The 18630-nt window shown below is 40.4% G+C and overlaps 1 protein-coding gene across 1 annotated transcript in view; it reads left to right on the top strand.

The window, feature by feature from the left end:
- Nucleotides 1–18630, top strand: part of PKD1L3 (polycystin 1 like 3, transient receptor potential channel interacting) — a 69620-nt gene that overhangs the window by 39482 nt on the left and 11508 nt on the right. Inside the window, 13 exon segments of the mRNA XM_061172421.1 lie at nt 1428–1559; nt 5192–5394; nt 5756–5944; nt 6405–6462; nt 6464–6494; nt 6496–6536; nt 6538–6593; nt 7229–7426; nt 7522–7732; nt 14736–14860; nt 16853–16993; nt 17919–18128; nt 18131–18394. Of these exon segments, the coding sequence (XP_061028404.1) occupies nt 1428–1559; nt 5192–5394; nt 5756–5944; nt 6405–6462; nt 6464–6494; nt 6496–6536; nt 6538–6593; nt 7229–7426; nt 7522–7732; nt 14736–14860; nt 16853–16993; nt 17919–18128; nt 18131–18394 (1859 nt within the window).

Genomic DNA, 18630 nt, shown 5'->3' with positions numbered 1-18630 from the left:
GACTAGGTACAGATGAAGTCAAACAGGCTGAACAATTAGGGGTCCCCAAGGACAAGTTTGTTGATGGTTGAAATTAGGGGAGAAGGTAGACACATGGTAAAATGCTGTGGTTGGAAAGAGGATGCAAATTCAGGGCCTGTGGCTCTGAAGCCAAGATGAAGGCACAGACCCAAATAGGACAAGTCATTAATATAAACATTAAAGCCCACTCCCCACCTCACCCCCAAAAGACACCCCCTCAAACCCTGGTGATTAAAGACAGAGGCAGATAGGATGCTTACAGAGGTGGCAGGGCACTGTCACATGTGGAACAAGAAAACTTAAGGAATACAAACACACACTGAACTATTCCTAGGTTGTGGAAGTCTGCATTCTGGTGTCTGGTACATGAACTCCCTTAGAGGTTGGGAAGGAAAAAATGGGATCAGCTCTGGTTTCTTTCTTTAGTTCTTGCCCCATGATGAAACAGAATCCATTTACTTGGACACTCACGGTCAGTGAAAAATTACTTCTTTTTTAAATTAATTTTTATTGCAGTATGATTGACATACAACTTTATATTAGTTTCAGGTCTACAACATAATGATTCGATGTTTGTATATATTGTGAAATGACCACCACCATAAGTCTAGTTAACAACCGTCACCATACATAGTTAACAGAATTTTGTTTTTCTTGTGCTGAAAGCTCTTAAGATCTACTCTTGTAGCAACTTTCAAATATGCAACACAGTATTATTAACTATAGTCACTATGCTGTACCTTACATCCCCATGACTTGATAATATTATAACTGGAAGTTTGTACCTTTTGACTCCCTTCCACTGGTTCACCCAGCCCTCTGCCCCCCACCCCCCCACCTCTGGCAACCACTAATCTGTTCTCTGTATCTATGAGCTCGGTTCTGGTTTTGTTTTTATTTTCTTTAAGCGTATTTGATGAACTCTGGTGTTTTGTTTATTTATTTATTTATTTATTTATTTTTGGCTGCACTGGTTCTTAGTTGCAGTATGCAGACTTCTTAGTTGCGGCACGTGGGATCTAGTTCCCTGACCAGGGATTGAACCTGGGCCCCCTGCATCTTACCCACTGGACCACCAGGGATGTCCCTGGTTTTGGTTTTTTGTTTGTGTTTTGCTTTGTTTTTACATTCTACATATAAGTGAGATCATACAGTATTTATTTGTCTTTCTCTGCCTGACTTATTTCACTTAGCATAATGCCCTCTATTCACGTTGTCGCAAATGGCGAAATGTCATTCTTTTTCTATGGCTGAATGATATTCCATTGTACATATACCACATTTTCTTTATCCACTCAGCCATCAGTGGACATTTAGGTTGTTTCCCTAAGATTACTTCTTATTACAGCAACTGATTCATGCCCACCTCCCTAACATGATTGTCTTTATTTTACTATAGGCATGTAAATTGTCACTGACATGGCAGGTAAAAGGAAATGGCATTTCCTGTGCAATTGTTGGCTGGCCATGGACCTTGGAGACTGTGAGCGTGACTGGATCTTCATACCGGTCTCAAAGAAGGAGCTCTTTTCTTTTAGGTACTGTTGAGAAATTATGGTGTGCTACATGTCTCTGAGGCTCTGTTCATTTTCTTCACTCCTTTTTCTTTCTGTTCCTCAGACAAGATAATTTTCAATTGACCTATCTTCAAGTTTGCTGATTCTTTCTCCTGCCTGCTCACATCTGCTGCTGAGCCTCTAGTGAATTTTTCATTTCACTTATTGTATTTTTCAGCTGCAGTCTTTTTATTTTTCCAGCTGCAGACTTTCTATTTGGTTCTTTTTAAAAATAATTTCTGTACTTCATTGATACTCTCTGTTTATCAAGACAGCATTCTCATTTACTTTCCTTTAGTTCTTTGATATGATTTCCTTTATAGTTCTTTGAAGATATTTAAAATAGCTGATTTGAAATCTTTATCTAGTAAACCCAGTGTCTTGGCTTCCTCAACAGTAATCTATTGACTTGGGCGGGGGTGGGTGTGTGTGTGAGAGAGAGAGAGAGACTTTCTTGTTTCTTTTCATGTCTTTTGATCTTCTGCTGAAAACTGGACATTTTAAATAATAGAATGTGGCAACTCTGAAGATCAGATTTCCTTCTTCTCCCCCAGTATTTGTTGTTCTTAGTGTTTGTTGTTGTCTAGTGTCTGTTTCTAACTAATTCTGTAACGTCTGTATTCTTTGTCATGTGTGACAACTGAAGTTTCTGCTCAGTTAGCTTAGTGGTCAGCTAATAACTAGACAGAGACTTCTTTAAACGCCTGAACCAGTAAGTCTCCCAGTCTTTGCCGAGGGGTTTTGCATGCATGTTGTGCCATGCCTTTAGCACTCAGCAAGGCAACTGACAGCTCTGCCTCAGCCTTCACTTCCTGCTTGCTGAGAGCTTCAGGGTCATCCAGGGGTGAAAGCGTAGGGCCTTCTCAGGTATTTCCCGAGCATGCATACAGCCCTGGGCATGCATGTGGCCTTCTAGATTCCCAGGACTGTGTCAGAGCTTTTCAAAACTCCTGTGGACTTCTCATTTGCCAGCTTTTCCATTTAAGCTTTTTGGTTAGCCTGTTGTTTGCCTACCATATCAGGCAGCTGTGAAGTTAAACAGTCGCCTCTGAATATTTTTGACAGTGCCCTCAGGGAAAAAGCATTTTTCACTGGATGAGCCTCCAGTCACATCAAATAAGGACAGCCTTGCAAGTGGAGTTTTCCAGGGAACTATCAGACAAATCACATAATGACAGCTCTCTGGGAAAGGAGGCTTTTAAGGAGCTCCAGCCCCATTCTCCTCCCTCTAGTGACTGCCAGGCTGCTGGTTTTCACTGTGATCGAAGGCTGTTGGTTTTCAAGGTTACCATGGAGCTAGAGAAAGGGAGCTGGGAAAATAGGGCAATTTAAAATGCCCCAAAATTCACTGTTCTTACTAATATTTAGCCATTTTTCTTGAGTAAACACTCCCAGGTTAATACAAACCTTTGGTTATTTACCTGAAAACTTTGATTCTGGCTTTTTAAGAGAAGTTTTATCATTGCTTTTATGGGGGAATTTTCAGAGGTGTTTACTCCACCATTTCCACTGACCCAAATGGATTTAGACAATTTACTACTTATAGCAGTAGTAGCAATCAGAGCAATATTTTGTGTCAGTTCCCAGATTCGACAGGGTGATGTAATGAGAGCCAGGTGTTAACTGCAGATGCAGTGGAGGTGCATCACAAAAGAGGAACCTCAAGATTAGGAGACTCTGATCTGATATACGAGCTGCTAGAAAACCTACCTATCCTTCCCTGTAGAATGAGACATTATCTTTATTAGCCTGGAATGTAAGGAAATCTCTCAAGGGGTGAGAAGAGGGCATTTCTATCTTTATTACCCTAGAATGTCTCTGGGGAGTAGGATGTCTCTATCTTTACGATCTGGAAATGTAAATAAGTTGGCTCCAAAGAGAGTTCCTGACTCTCTGTTTTCAGGGCTGTCTGCTTATACAAAGATACTTGAAAAGATAATCCAGGAGCAAAGTTTTTATTAATGCCTAAATGGGAAGCATTCATGGAGAATTGCCTTCCAACACTGCCTCTGTTATGTCAGTCTAGCTGTTATTCTGCTAAAGTATGTTGTCTTTTCTCTTTTTAATATTTTCTCTTTATCCTTGATGTTCCAAATTTTACCATAATTCTTTTCACTGTAGATTCACTGTTTATACTGTTTAGTACTCAGAATGTAGTTAAAAATTTTTTTGTTGTGGTAAAATACACATAACATAACATGTACTGTTGATATACAGAATCATGTCTTCAATTCGCAGAAATTCTCAGAGGTCACTTCTGAATATATTGCTCCTCTGACATTGCCTTACTCTACGCTGGAGCCTCTCAAACTATCCTCCACGTTTTTAAGGTGCTCTTGCATGCATATCTTTTTTGTCTCTCTGTGATGTGTTCTGGGTGAATTCTTTCATACTACATTTCAGTTCACTAATTTTCTCTTTAACCAGGTCCCTTTCTGCTAATTTTTTTGTTTTGAGGACCATATTTTTCAGTTTCAAGCGTTCTAATTTATTTCTGTTTTTCATAATTTTTTATTATTTTAAAGTGAACATTATTCCTTTACTTGTATCTTTGAGCAACCTGAAATCTTAAAGTCTTTGTCAGACTGTCCCACGAAATTAATTTCTTCTGGACTGAATTATTGATTGTGTTGGCTGCCTTTCTTAGCATTAGATTTCTTCATGTGTTTAGGAATTTGGGGTTGTAGGTTGGTTTCATTTTTAAATCTCAACCTCTCTCTCTCTTTCTCTCCACACATCCCTGACTAGTACTTTTTTGATGTTTTCATCCAACCCTTCACATCACTAATCTAGAACTAGGTCTTATTATATTATACCATTTTGGAGCTCCTATTCCTCCGTGAAATTAATGAAACCAGATCTGTTGCACGTCTTGTCATGAGCCAGTGGATCTCTTGGCTCAATTCCTGGTCCTGGGGCTGTCCATTCTCACCCACCTCCCTACCTATAAATGTGTAGCCCTGTGGCAGTTTTTTGTTTTGCAGAATTCTTCCATGAGCTCCAGCCTGAACCCTGGCTTCAGGCAGTGAAGTTGGCTTTACTCTCCCTTTCCCCACTCCATGAATCACTTTCAATTCCAGCTACTCTATGGGAATCAAACTTTGACCTGTGTATGCCTTCTTCCAGACCTGGAGCACAGAATCCTGTGGCTTCTTCCCCACCTACCATCTTGTTTCTCATTCCAGTCCTCTTCCTCAGAGACTTTTATTTTGTTTTTAAGCCCAGCCAGTGTTTTGGGTTCTTTCTTTTTATATCATATTATAGTTCCTTTTGGAGTAGAGAAGGTGCTCCAAGTATGAATTTACCAAACTATCTTGAGTGGAAGCTTAACGCAAACTTTCTAAGAGTAAAAGATTTATCGAAACTCTGATAAAGCTAAAGCAAGTTTTGGTTTTAAAATCTCATGCAATAAAATTACCCTTATCTTCAAAAACATTTTACCCCAAAATAACGAAAACATCATATCATCAAGTCATCTGAAAGCTTCTTCACGGAGGTGTTGAACAGTGGCCGAGTTGTTGCTGTGCAGCTTGCTGCCAGGCAAACCACATTCTAGACTAGGGCACTTTCAGAATGAAATCTCATGCCTTTCCTGTTCTAATTTATCTTGTTAGACACCTGTTCTCCTCCATGATTGTAGAAAATTTCACCCAGGATTGTCTGTGGCTCTCAGTCACAGCTTGACATCCCTGGAACCAGTTTACAAGAGTCCAGCGGCTCACCTGCTGCATGACCCTCCTTCTCTGCAACACGGTCACCTATGTCATGTTCTAGAAGATGAACAGCACCACCACCAAGAGACGTGAGCAAGCTGTGGGTGAGCCCCTATGTGTGCTGTTTGTGGCACGTAGTCCTTTGACTACTCCACTCTCCTTCCTTCCAAAGTTAGAAACAGAATCAGTATGTGCCTTCGTTTTTCCTCTGCTGCCCTCACATTAGAATACTCATTTAATTCTACTCTTAAAGGAGAATAATCATTTATTCTAACATTGGAGTACACATTTCCCCACAGATCTCATTCATTAACAAATGATCAGGATCTTTACTGCCATGATAACTTGCTATCCTTAGATAATCATAGTTAAATTGCTAAATAAATACTTAAACCTGGAAGAGGAATGCCTTGGAGATGATTTTAATTGTTGAGGATGAGGGTTGATGTCATGCTTGTCTTTCAGTGGGCCCACGTGCTGTGACCTGGTCTGAACTGCTCGTCAGCATCCAAACTGCTGTCATCCTTTTCCCCGTCAGTCTTGGGATTGGGCGGCTTTTCCCATTGATTCAACCACAGGAACCTCTACCTCTCTTTCCTCCCATCCAGGCCTCCTGCCTCTCAGATGCTTCTTTTGAGCCTCTCTCTCTCTCACAGAGATAGTTGAGGTAAGCTGGGTATCAAATTTGACAGGTAAACGTCATGCTCCCTCCCCCATGTAGTGGAAAAGGTCAGTGGAAAGGATCTCCTGCAAGGCTCCTGAGGTCCTGTTAAACTTAATAGTTTTTCTCTAATTCCTGTCCCCCGAGTCGTCACTGTGCCTCTGGTTTTTTTCTCTTCATTATGGAGTGATGTGAGCACTGATGTGAGTGCAGAATGTACTACTCTGGCGGTGTTTTAGTTTTCAACGTTTGAGCAAATGGTCTCTTCTTCTTTCATCCTAGATTCTCTCATAAAACTAGTTCTGAAGCTACTGTGAAAAAGGAGAGAGAAAGTGAAAAACTGAGGTTCTTTACACTAAGCATATGCCCTCCAAGTAGAGAAACAGCCTTCCTACCATCTGTAATTGCTACCAGTCCTGGGTTTAATGTAAAACTAACTTTTCTCATCTTGGTTCTACATTCAGGAATTAAAGGAAACTGTGGGATTCCTGCTCAGGAGAAATACGTACCTACTCTGAGTGTGAACAGTCTTCATGGAGTTCTTTCTTACAACATTAACCAGCTGGTGAAGCTTGTATCCAGCCTGTTCTTACTTAGAGGGTCAAGGCCGTCACCAGTGGGCGGGACCCTACCGGGCAAATGGTAAAGTTCAGTAAGCTTCCGTATCTAATCTTTTATCTGCCTCCCACTCTCTTACTTTCGTATTCATTCTTACCTCTCAGCATAACCAACAGGCATGGTACGACCTTCTGCTTGTTTTAATTTCCTTAAACTTCCAGTATGGAGCTGATAGCTTTGATCCCTCTGATGGCTTCTGAGACAATATATCTGGTCTTACAAAATAAAGGATTAAGGAAAACGCACAAAAAATGTCCTCTGTCTCAGACCCCCATATTTCATCTACTTTGTCGGGGGCTATTGAAACGTGTCCTTCTTTTTCTTCTATGGAATGATGAGATTATGGGATTTATGGATTCTTGAATATAGTTTGGGCCTTCTGAGCACTTATAGTTTACATGTACTGCAGTTCTGATGAAAAAGTGTAATTAGCTTTACAATTTTTTTGATTCTGTATCAAAGTATAGAATTTTACAAATTGTTGTGAATTCACCAGCGTGCTCAGAGAAGACAATAATTCTGCAGGTGTTGGGTCCAGTCTCCAGTGACTGGGAAAATTTAACCTCATCATCAGTTAATGAGTTGCTAATTTCTACCAGGAATTACTATTTATTGAAATCTTCCACTTGTTCAAGTGTCAACCTGGAATGTACTTTCAGTGGTTCCTGAAAACCACCATCATTTCCACAGTTACCTGCTCAGAGTTCTGTGGAGGCTCCAATCTCACTTAGGCACACTGGGTCCCGCCCAGGCCCATCAGCCTTGTGACTTCCTAGATGCAGTCAGCCAACTGCAAAAACTCCAGGAACTGTTGGAAACGTGCATTCTTCCCACAGAGCAAGGGCCATCCAGGTAATGCATCACACCAGGCTTTCTTTATCACCTGTAATCTTCCTAAACCTGTCTCTCAGCTGTTGGCTATGAGGTCATTCCTTCAACTTCTGTTCCTCAGGGACGCAACCAGAGCCCTTCCCCATCCTGAGCCCAGAAGGGAAGCAGCCCATCTCTAATGCCCGGCTCAGATGGTTGACTTACTTCTGCTGGCTCCTTCTGGATGTCACTAGCCTGGCCGCAGCCTTTTTTACAGCACTTTATACCCTGGAACTGAACAAAGACCAAGCCACCAGCTGTGTTATTTCAGTATTATCATTGCTTCAGAACATGTTCATCACCAGTAAAGGTACGTGAGAAACAGTGACACCGGCATGGGAGGAAACATTGTAATTGCAGGAAGCTTGGGAAACCGAGGTCTGTGGGTGTCAATCCAAGGTGTCTAATGATTCTTACAACTTGACAAAAACAAAAAAACAAAACAGAAATTAGCAGAGTGAAATTTGTTAGGGGTATGTGTGCAGTAGTCACAGAAAAAACTAACAAGAACTGATGGACTAGTTGAAGTTTAGCAAAAAAGGATTGGGGAGTTAAGAGGGACAAGTGAAAAATCAACAATAAACTACCTTAAAAAAAAAAAAAAACAGAAAACTTACTTTTTAAAAATCTTCCCTTTCCTGGGCTTCCTTGGTGGCACAGTGGTTAAGAATCCACCTGCCAATGTAGGGGACACGAGTTCGAGCCCTGGTCCGGGAAGATCCCACATGTCGTGGAGCAACTAAGCCCTGCGCCACAACTACTGAGCCTGTGCTTTAGAGCCCACAAGCCACAACTACTGAGCCCCCGTGCCACAACTACTGAGCCCCCGTGCCATAACTACTGAAGCCCATGCACCTAGAGCCTGTGCTCCACAACAAGAGAAGCCACAGCAATGAGAAGCCCGCACACCGCAATAAAGAGTAGCCCCCGCTCACCGCAACTAGAGAAAGCCCGCGTGCAGCAACCAAAGACCCAACACAGTGAAAAATTAATTATTTTAAAAAGATGGTTTTTTGTTATGTGTATTTTACTACATTTTTAAATTTATTTACTTTATTTATTTTTGGCTGTGTTGGGTCTTCATTTCTGTGCAAGGGCTTTCTCTAGTTGCGGTGAGCGGGAGCCACTCTTCATCGCGGTGCGCGGGCCTTTCACTGTCGCAGCCTCTCTTGTTGTGGGGCACAGGCTCCAGACATGCAGGCTCAGTAGTTGTGGCTCACAGGCCTAGTTGCTCCGCAGCATGTGGGATCTTCCCAGACCAGGGCTCAAACCCGTGTCCCCTGCATTGGCAGGCAGATTCTCAACCACTGCGCCACCAGGGAAACCCAATGAGCCATTTTTAATATGGATCAGATACTATACTAGGAAATTATTGATAATTTCCTTAAGTGTGATAATGATATGAAAATAGCCTGATTTTTAGGAGACATGCTTGAAAACAGGAAGCCCTTGCCTTCCACTGTTTCAGTTTGTACATGAATTTCATTTACTCTGGTTCAGTTGAATCACACCAGTTTCCCAGCAACACAGTTCAAATCTCAGTTACCAGGACTTCCCTGGTGGTACAGTGGTTAAGAATCCGCCTGCCAGTGCAGGGGACACGGGTTCGATCCCGGTCCGGGAAGGTCCCACATGCCACCAAGCAACTAAGCTCGCGTGCCACAGCTACTGAGCCTGCACTGTAGGGCCAACAAGCCACAACTACTGAAGCCCATGCCCTAGAGCCCGAGCTCCGCAACAAGAGAAGCCACTGCAATGAGAAGACCACGCACCGCAACGAAGAGTAGCCCCTGCTCGCCGCAACTAGAGAAAGCCCGCATGCAGCAATGAAGACCCAATGCAGCCAAAAATAAAAAATTAAATTAAATGGATAACCAACAAGGACCTACTGTGTAGCAAAAAAAAATTCTCAGTTATCATGGTATATCAACTGTGAGTGATTGCATAAAGTACCAACTGCTGCTAGCCCTTTAGCCCATAATTCACTACATAAATTAACAGGTGTACATCATGATCAGTGACCAATCATGTTACTTCTCAAAGTCTGGGTGATTGGTCACCTGTTATCCCGTTTATGTACAGACAGCAAATTGTGTAGTTGTGTTATTTCTTTGTCTCCCAGTCATAAACTCTGTGACATTTTACCATAAAATGGATAATTGAAAGAGGACCTTGGCCAAAAAAGATGAAAATGCAGCAAATTAACAAAATAACACTGAAAGTGAAATTTGAATATAATGTAAATGGAGTTATACAAGAAGCCGCTGACCATGGGAAGGTGGCCTGTGTTCAAGAAACTGTAGATACGCAGCCAGGGTAACTTAGTAAAGTCAAAGTTACCAACATAAATGGAGAAATTGGTTATGAAGAAAAGGATGATGATGTCCCAGAGGAAGTAACACTGGCAAAAAACTAACATTAAAGGGACTCTTGGAGATATTTCACAGCATTGAAAGCATAAAGGATAAGACGCTGGAAGCCAATGCAAACTTAGAACAGTATGACAATTCACCAAAGGCACAGACAAAATGCTCTCCCTGTATCCTAAGTTATACAACAAGAGGAAGGCCAGCACTGTTCAAATTATTCTTGATAAATTTTCTACAAAGAAGTAACTTTAATTCTCAACGTTTCTAATATTTTAAATTACATATTCGTTTTACTACTTCTAAATTTTTCCTTGTACCTTTATAACCAACAATAAGAGATTTTAATGTTTTGACACAAATCTTTAAATGTCACAGAACGATCATAATTTTTCCCCACTGATGATTAAGATCACTTTGCACAGTTTCAGCTTGCTAGGTCATTTGTATGATCCCACACTACCATGTAAAGTGAGAATTACCTTTAATTAGGTGTGAAATGTCATGTCTGTTATTTTCAAGTGCTTCAGAAAAAAAAGCAAAACAAATACGGTGAAATGTTAACTTTTGTATCTTCCAATTTTTATGTATATTTTAAAAATTTAATAATAAAATGTCGGATAAAAATAACTCAATGGGGACTTCCCTGGTGGTCCAGTGGTTAAGACTCCACACTCCCAATGCAGGGGGCCTGGGTTCGATCCCTGGTCGGGGAACTAGATCCCACATGCTGCAACTAAGAGTTCACATGCTGCAGCTACGAAGCCCGCATGCTGCGATTAAATATCCCGTGTGCCACAACTAAGACCCGGTGCAGCCAAACAAATGAATAAAATAAATAAATATTTAAAAAAATAGTAACTCAGTGGATCATATACTCAAATGTAAAATTATAAATCTTTTAGAAGGAAACATAGGTGAAAATCTTCGAAACCTTAGGCTAGGCAAAGAGTTCTTATATACATACATTACCAGAAGCACAATCCAGGAAAGAAAAAATGGATAAATTGGACTTCATCAAAATTAAACATTTTGCTCTACGAAAGACACTTTTTTTATTGAAGTGTAGTTGATTTACAATGTTGTGTTAGTTTCTGGTGTACAGCAATTGATTGAGTTATATGTATATGTATTCTTTTTCATATTCTTTTCCATTATGGTTTATTAGGGAATAATGAATATCCCTGTGCTATACAGTAGGACCTTATTGTTTATTTTTTATATAGTAGTTTGTATCTACTAATCCCAAAGTCCTAATTTATCCCTTCCCCACCTCCTTTCCCCTTTGGTAACCATAAGTTTGTTTTCTATGTCTATGAGTCTGTTTCCGTTTTGCAGATAAGTTCATTTGTATTATTTTTTAGATTCCACATATAAGTGATATAATGGTATTTGTCTTTCTCTTTCTTACTTCACTTAGTATGATAATCTCTGGGTCCATCCATGTTGCTGCAAATGGCATTGTTTCATTCTTTTTTATGGCTAAGTAGCATTCCATGGTATATATGTACCTCATCTTCTTTATCCATTCATCTGTTGATGGACATTTAGGTTGTTTCCGTGTCTTGGCTATTGTAAATAGTGACACCCCTATGACGTAGGGGTGCATGTTTCTTTTCAAATTACAGTTTTGTCCGGATATATGCTTAGGAGTGGGATTGCTGGATCACATGGCAACTCTATTTTTAGTTTTTTGAGGAACCTCCATACTGTTTTCCATAGTGGCTGCACCAATTTACATTCCCACCAACAGTGTAGGAGGGTTCCCTTTTCTCCACACACTCTAGATCATTTGTTATTTGTAGACTTTTTAATGATAGCCATTCTGACCGGTGTGAGGTGATACCTCATTGTAGTTTTGATTTGCATTTCTCTAATAATAACAGTGATGAGCATCTTTTCATGTGCCTGTTGGCCATATGTATGTCTTCTTTGGAGAAATGTCTATTAAGGTCTTCTGCCCATTTTTTGATTAGGTTGTTTGTTTTTTTGTTATTGAGTTGTATGAGCTGCTTGTATATTTTGGAAATTAAGCCCTTGTCAGTTGTATCATTTGCAAATATTTTCTCCCAATCCATAGATTGTCTTTTCATTTGATTTATGGTTTCCTTTGCTGTGCAAAAGTGTATAAGTTTGATTAAGTCCCATTTGGTTTTTTTTTTTTTTTTTTGCTTTTAATTCTGTTTCCTTGGGAGAGTGACCTAAGAAAACATTGGTATGATTTATGTCAGAGAATGTTTTGTCTATGTTCTCTTCTAGGAGTTTTATGGTGTCATGTCATATTTTTAAGCCATTTTGAGCTTATTTTTGTGTGAGGGTGTGTTCTAACTCACTGATTTACATGCTACAGTCCAACTTTCCCAGCACCACTTGCTGAAGAGACTGTCTTTTCTCCATTGGATATTCTTGCCACCTTTGTGAGAGATTAATCGACCATAGGTGTGTGGGTTTATTTCTGGGCTCTCTATTCTGTTCTATTAAGCCATATGTCTGTTTTTGTGCCAATACCATGCTGTTTTGATTACTGTAGCTTTGTAGTATTGTCTGAAGTAGAATGACTAAAATATCGATAATACTAAATACTGGTGAGGACGCAGAGTAACTGGGAACTCTCATTCATTGGTGGTAGAAATGAAAAAATGGCATAGCCACTTTGGAAAGCAGTTTACCAGTTTCCTACAAAGTTATACAGTTACCATATAACTTAGTAATTGCACTCCCAGGTATTTACCCAAAAGAAATAAAAACCGGGACTTCCCTGGTGGTCCAGTGGTAAAGAATCTGCCTTCTAATGCAGGGGATGCGGGTTCAATCCCTGGTCAGGGAACTAAGATTCCCACATGCTGCAGGGCAGCTAACCCCGTGCGCCACAACTACTGAGCTCATGCGCCTCGATGAGAGAGCCTGCATGCTGCAAATTACAGAGCCCACGCACCCTGAAGCCTGCGTGCCACAACTAGAGAAGAGAAAACCCTCATGCCACAACTAGAGAGAAGCCCACATGCCTCAACAAAGACCCCGAGTGCCGCAACTAAGACCCGACACAGCCAAAAATAAATAAGTAGAAATAAAAACCTATGTTCACACAGAATTGTGTGAATATTTGTAGCAGCTTTATTCATAATTGCCAAGGATGGGACTTCCCTGGCAGTCCAGTGGTAAGACTCTGTGCTTCCACTGCAGGGGGAACGGGTTTGATCCCTGGTCAGGGAACTAAGATCCCACATGCCACATGGTGTGGCCAATAATAATAATTATAATAATAATAATTGCCAAGGATGGAACCAACCCAAATGCCCATCAGCTGGTGAATGGATAAGCTGTGGTACATCCATACAGTAGACTACTCAGCAATGAAAAAGAACAAACTACTGGTACATGTAGTGACATGGATGAATCTCAGATGTATTATTGTAAGTGAAAGAAGCCAGTACCAAAAGCATACTTTATGATTCCATTTATATGACATTCTGCAAAAAGCAAAAACTACATGGATGAAGAATCTATCAGTGGTTCCCAAAGATGGAGGTAGTAAAAAGGGCTGATCACAAAGGGGCAGCATCAGGGAATTTTTTGGGGTGATGAAACTGTAAGGTATCTTGATTATAGTGGTGGATACTCTGTGTATTTGTCAACACATAGAATTATACACCAAAAGGAGTGTGTCTTTTTAATGTGTGTAAATACATTTTTTTAAAGCTAAAAAAACCTTTGTTATTACAATGGCTAAAAAAACCGGTAAAAAGTTCCTCTTCACTGGTCAAATAACTTAGAATAGTAAGAGTAAATTTTGCTTTTAAAAATGGCAAAGGAAAACAAATGATAATACACAGTGATGCCAGGGAAAATGGGCACTTAACGCTGGTTGAGGAAAATCTGGCAGTATACAGTAAAAGCCTTCAAATTCTGCATCCCTTTGCTGAGTAAGTTTCATTTCTAAGGATCTAGTCTGAGAAAATTCAGAGTGGTTTATAATAATAAAATAAATTGGCAACAATTTAAATGTTCAAAAATAGGACATTGCTTAATATAAGACAGCCATATCTGTGTAATGGGATACTGAGCAGCCATTTAAAATGTTATAGAAAATGTAAGGATGTGGAAAACTGGTCCAGATATATTAAGACAAAATGATTAATGGATATATTCCAAATTTTTTAAGTTTCTTAAAAATCTCTAATTTTTTTGAAAATTTTTATAATAAATGTATATAAGTTTTTAAAAGTTGGAAAGTATAAAAAGAGGAACAGAAGAGATGGAAACCAATGTGTTAGCTTAGCTATCGATATTGCTAAAGTGCAGTTTGGTTGAACTCATGGCCAAGTGTACTTTTTAGTAATTTCCCCTCAAATGTAATCCTTGGGACAATCCACGAGAGGGCGACTTTAGGTCTGCAAAGAAGACACACCTGGAATTGCCACATCACAATAGGGGTGTGTGGCAACGGGCTGGAAATACTACTCTTGTCCTTTGTTCTCCGAGAACTGGAGCACTTTCCTCCCCTCCAAGGAAATTTAAGGAGCGGGGGCTACTTGTTTCCCCTAACAGAGGTTTAAGGTCTTACTCAATTTTAGGATTCCATGCCTGCTTCAGCAAAGCTGGCACTTTCAAAAATGTAGCTTCTTCAGTCTAGCACATCAAAGTTGTTCCAAAAACAGGTGTTAGTGAACAACTTATGCAGATCCTCACAAATCATTTAATAGTTTAAACTTTCCTAGCCAAGCAGATTAAGGACTACAAGCAAAAATACAAAGATTAACATTATATCAACCACATCCTCATGGTTATGCAAAAATAATTATGAATTTACTTAATTCTCAGTTTTCCATAAAAATAAAGGGCCAAGTCACTGAAATGTATTAATCATACCCACCTTCACCTTTACCTAATGGCGCCACCTTCTTGGTTCCTGTAATATCTGCTCATTAAGTTTCTCCCCTGACTTTCCTGTCCAGGTGATCTTCCTCACATTGTTTTACTCACTGCTGCTGAACAGGATGCTGTGGCTTCACAAAGAGAAGGAACATCAAACCAAGAGGATCTTGGCAGCCTTGGGTAATTCAAGTAGTTCTAACTAATGTCTAATGTTGCAAATAGCAAATTGTATCAGAACAGTGGACTCCTAGCCGCCTCACTGACTCGGAGGAATCTATCCATTCAGGATCTTGTCTCTGACCAGCTGTTGCCATCCCTCCCTAGATCTCTCAATGCTTCTACTCTTCCCTATATTCTAGATTCCTTCCTAGTGTTTCTAGCTTTGAGCCCCAAGTGCTGTTTCCAAATGCTCACCCTCTGTATCTGAATGCCTGCAGGTATCTCAAATTAAACATGCCCCAAGCAGAATTATTTGCCTGCCCCACAAATTCACTTCTTTACTCTGTTTTCTCATTTCAATTAATAGCATCACCATTCTCTAAAAACATAAGAATAATCCTAAATCCCACCCCCTATTCAGTCACCAAACCTGAGGGAGTCTACCCTCTAAATAACTGACTAAAGCCACTCATATCACATGGATGAAACGCACAAACACAAAGATGGCCGAAAAGCAAACTGCAGAAAAATTAACACATTTTTTTTAACATCTTTATTGGAGTATAATTGCTTTACAATAGTGTGTTAGTTTCTGCCTTATAACAAAGTGAATCAGCTATACATATACATATATCCACATATCTCTTCCCTCTTGCATTTCCCTCCCTCCCACCCTCCCTATCCCACCCCTCTAGGTGGTCACAAAGCACCGAGCTGATCTCCCTGTGCCATGCGGCTGCTTCCCACTAGCTATCTATTTTACATTTGGTAGTGTATGTATGTCCATGCCACTCTCTCACTTTGTCCCAGCTTATCCTTCCCCCTCCCCGTGTCCTCAAGTCCATTCTCTACGTCTGCGTCTTTATTCCCATCCTGCCCCTAGGTTCTTCATGACCATTTTTTTTTTAACACAACATTTTAATCATGCAAAACAATGCATGTCTTGCTTAGAGACGTATTTTTTAATGAAGAAATGCATAGGATGATACACTCCAAAATTTAGGAGAGGATTAGCTGTCTGAAGGAAAGAAGGGATACCATCACAGAGGTACACAGTGGATTTTATCTTGGCAATCACTTATTTCTTAAACTGAGTGGTGGGCACGCTGCTAAGGGGTTGGCATCTTCTTCCTTATGAGATTAAAAAATTAGTAATCTGACTACAAACCGCCTAGCCCTCGTTTCATCTCTCCATCTCTGGAATTGCTGTTCCTTTTGCTAAAATGACATTTTTCTTGTCCTTATCCTTGTCCATCTAGAGAATTCTTTCTGACTCATCATTCAAAACAGATGTCACATGTCACTGCCTCTGGGCCACCTTCTCTGAATTCCTCAGGGAGGTTTGTTTTTCTTTTCAGTGATCCCTCAGCATTTGGCTCCTACAGGCTGACAAGTTTTAGGTCATATTCTAACTCCCTTTCTCTCTCCGTCTTGATTTATGTGTCTCTAGATTCTTCTGCTCACAGTGTGGTCTGGAGACCAGCAGCAGTGGCATCTCCTGGAACTGTCAGATACGCAGAATCTTAGGCCTCACCCCAGAAACTGCATTTTAACAAAATTCCAGGTGATCCCCTTGCACATTAAACTTTGAGAAACACCACTCTGGAACAGTGCTCCCATCGGGTGGTCCACTGACTAAAACTGTGTTTCTAGTCCAAGATAAGTACAGAAATTGAGAATAAGCATTTAGAAACTTTTAGAGCAATTGGGCAGACTAATTTTAGGCCTATTGAATCTAATTTTCAAAATGGGGCTTGTATTTTGTAGGCCTCTGTTCTATGTCATTTTTCTAGTAATTCGTTTTTACCGTATTTTACAAAAGTATCAGTCCCTGATGGATTGGAAATTTTTTTTTAAGTCTTTCATGATAGTTTGGGAAGGGCTGCTTAGATAGCTTTATTCTCTATTTCAACATTTAACAGGAGGTACTCATAGTAGATGCTCAACAAATGTTGATGAATAACTACTTAATGAAATATACCCTTTTTTGGCCTATATTTGAATTTTTGACAGCAAGATGTCCTTCATCATTACCCGGTTCAAGAGATGAAAACAACCCCATCTACGTAGCCCCAGCTATGAATGGTCCAGTTAAGCGCCCAGAAAGAACCCTGAAAGAGAAGAAATTCTTCAAGTTGACAGGAGATATTTTGGGTATGGAGAGAAAATGGTAACCTGTTGATACAGCAACACATTTCCCAGCAAGGAAAGGGGGAGTGAGAATAAAATGGAAAATATAGAAGAAAGGTGGAAAACTATTTTAAAATATTCACCTCGAAAAATTCTGGATTCCCTTAAGGCTGTAAGGTGAATGGAAGGACTCCTGAACTTGGAATCTTGAGATCTAATTGTGTGTTTCAGTAAGTCACTTTCTCTACCTGCAGAATGTAACAATGAAACTTGATCTACATCACATGGTGGAGGGAAAATGAATATGCTTTGAAAAATAGATGTCCTGGGAATTCCCTGGTGGTCCAGTGGTTAGGACTCCGCACTTCCACTGCAGGGGGCACGGGTTCGATCCCTGATGGGGGAACTAAGATCCCACATGTCACGCAGCATGGCCAAAAAAAAAAAACAATACTGCTGTCCTGTAAGTGCAAGGTAACTGGTTCAACACGTCTAGTGTTTGGGTTATTGGATTCTCTGGACCAAAGAAGACAAATTCTGTTTTTATCATGCCTTCCCTTCTTGTGAACACAGACAGTCTATAGATAACTGGAGAGGGGAAGGGGAGGGGATGAAAGGAGTGGTCTGGGGGGACATTTAGACCTAAGAACTAAAATACAACACTTTTTGTGTGAGATTTTATGTATCTTATTTTTAAGTAAAATTTCTGATCAGTGGCAGAATAATTCTGGGAAGGAATATGTAAATATCTATAGATATATAGAGATATCACTAAGAGCCAAATGCTTTTGCTTATCTGTTTACAATTATTAGGTTGAACCATATCAAATTGCCAACTTTTGACTGTTTTTGACCTGTAAAAGTCTGTAAGCTTAGGAAGAAATGAAGAAAAACATACAGAGGCTTTCTAAGCTAACTATTCACCTATGATTTTCTCTTCTAATACTAGTACAAGTACTTTTCCTTATCCTATTGATGACCGCAGTCTACTCAGCACACAACTCCAATAGATTTCACCTCCGTCAAGCTATCCGCCAGAGCTTTCCTTACCGTTTCTCGGAGATCAAACTTCTTAAGCAGTTCTACTCCTGGGCCAGTAGCACCCTCCTTCCTAACCTGTACAGGGATTACAGAGGTAAGAACACAGTCCTGGGGCCCAGCCCTGCACATGTGGGGTGCAGTTGGTTTTTCAAACGCCCCTGCAGTAACCCATTAGAACACTGGAGAAAGGTCCGCTGGCTTTTTCAATATGACTGCACCTCTGTGGGCACCCAAAGGTCCACTCCCAGGGCCCCATCTAAGCAGGTTCAGGTTTATGTCTGTTCACCCAAGGGTGATCAGGCCCATGAAGGCTGATTCCCACTGATGAGTTTCACAAGAGGCTGATGAACAAAATTGAGAATTTATTCACTAACAACATGAAAAGTAACTGAAGTGATCCCTGGGACTGGTTGCCTCCTTGTGAAGGAGGGAACCACATGTAGCTGAGAAGTTTGTTCTATAAGCACAGAACCATGAAAACAGTGTAACCAGAAAGATCTCCACACCAGATGATATTCTGATATATTGCCTGATGTGCAGTCATTCCCAAGTCTGTGATGTGTCTGTGTAACTTTTCTTGGTTGGTTATCCAGTTCAGTTCCACGAATATGTAGTGAACA

This window comes from Eubalaena glacialis, chromosome 18, assembly GCF_028564815.1.
Source record: "Eubalaena glacialis isolate mEubGla1 chromosome 18, mEubGla1.1.hap2.+ XY, whole genome shotgun sequence".
Classification (NCBI taxonomy): Eukaryota; Metazoa; Chordata; class Mammalia; order Artiodactyla; family Balaenidae; genus Eubalaena; species Eubalaena glacialis.
Note: the sequence above shows the minus strand (reverse complement) of the source record. Positions and strands in the feature narration are given on the sequence as shown.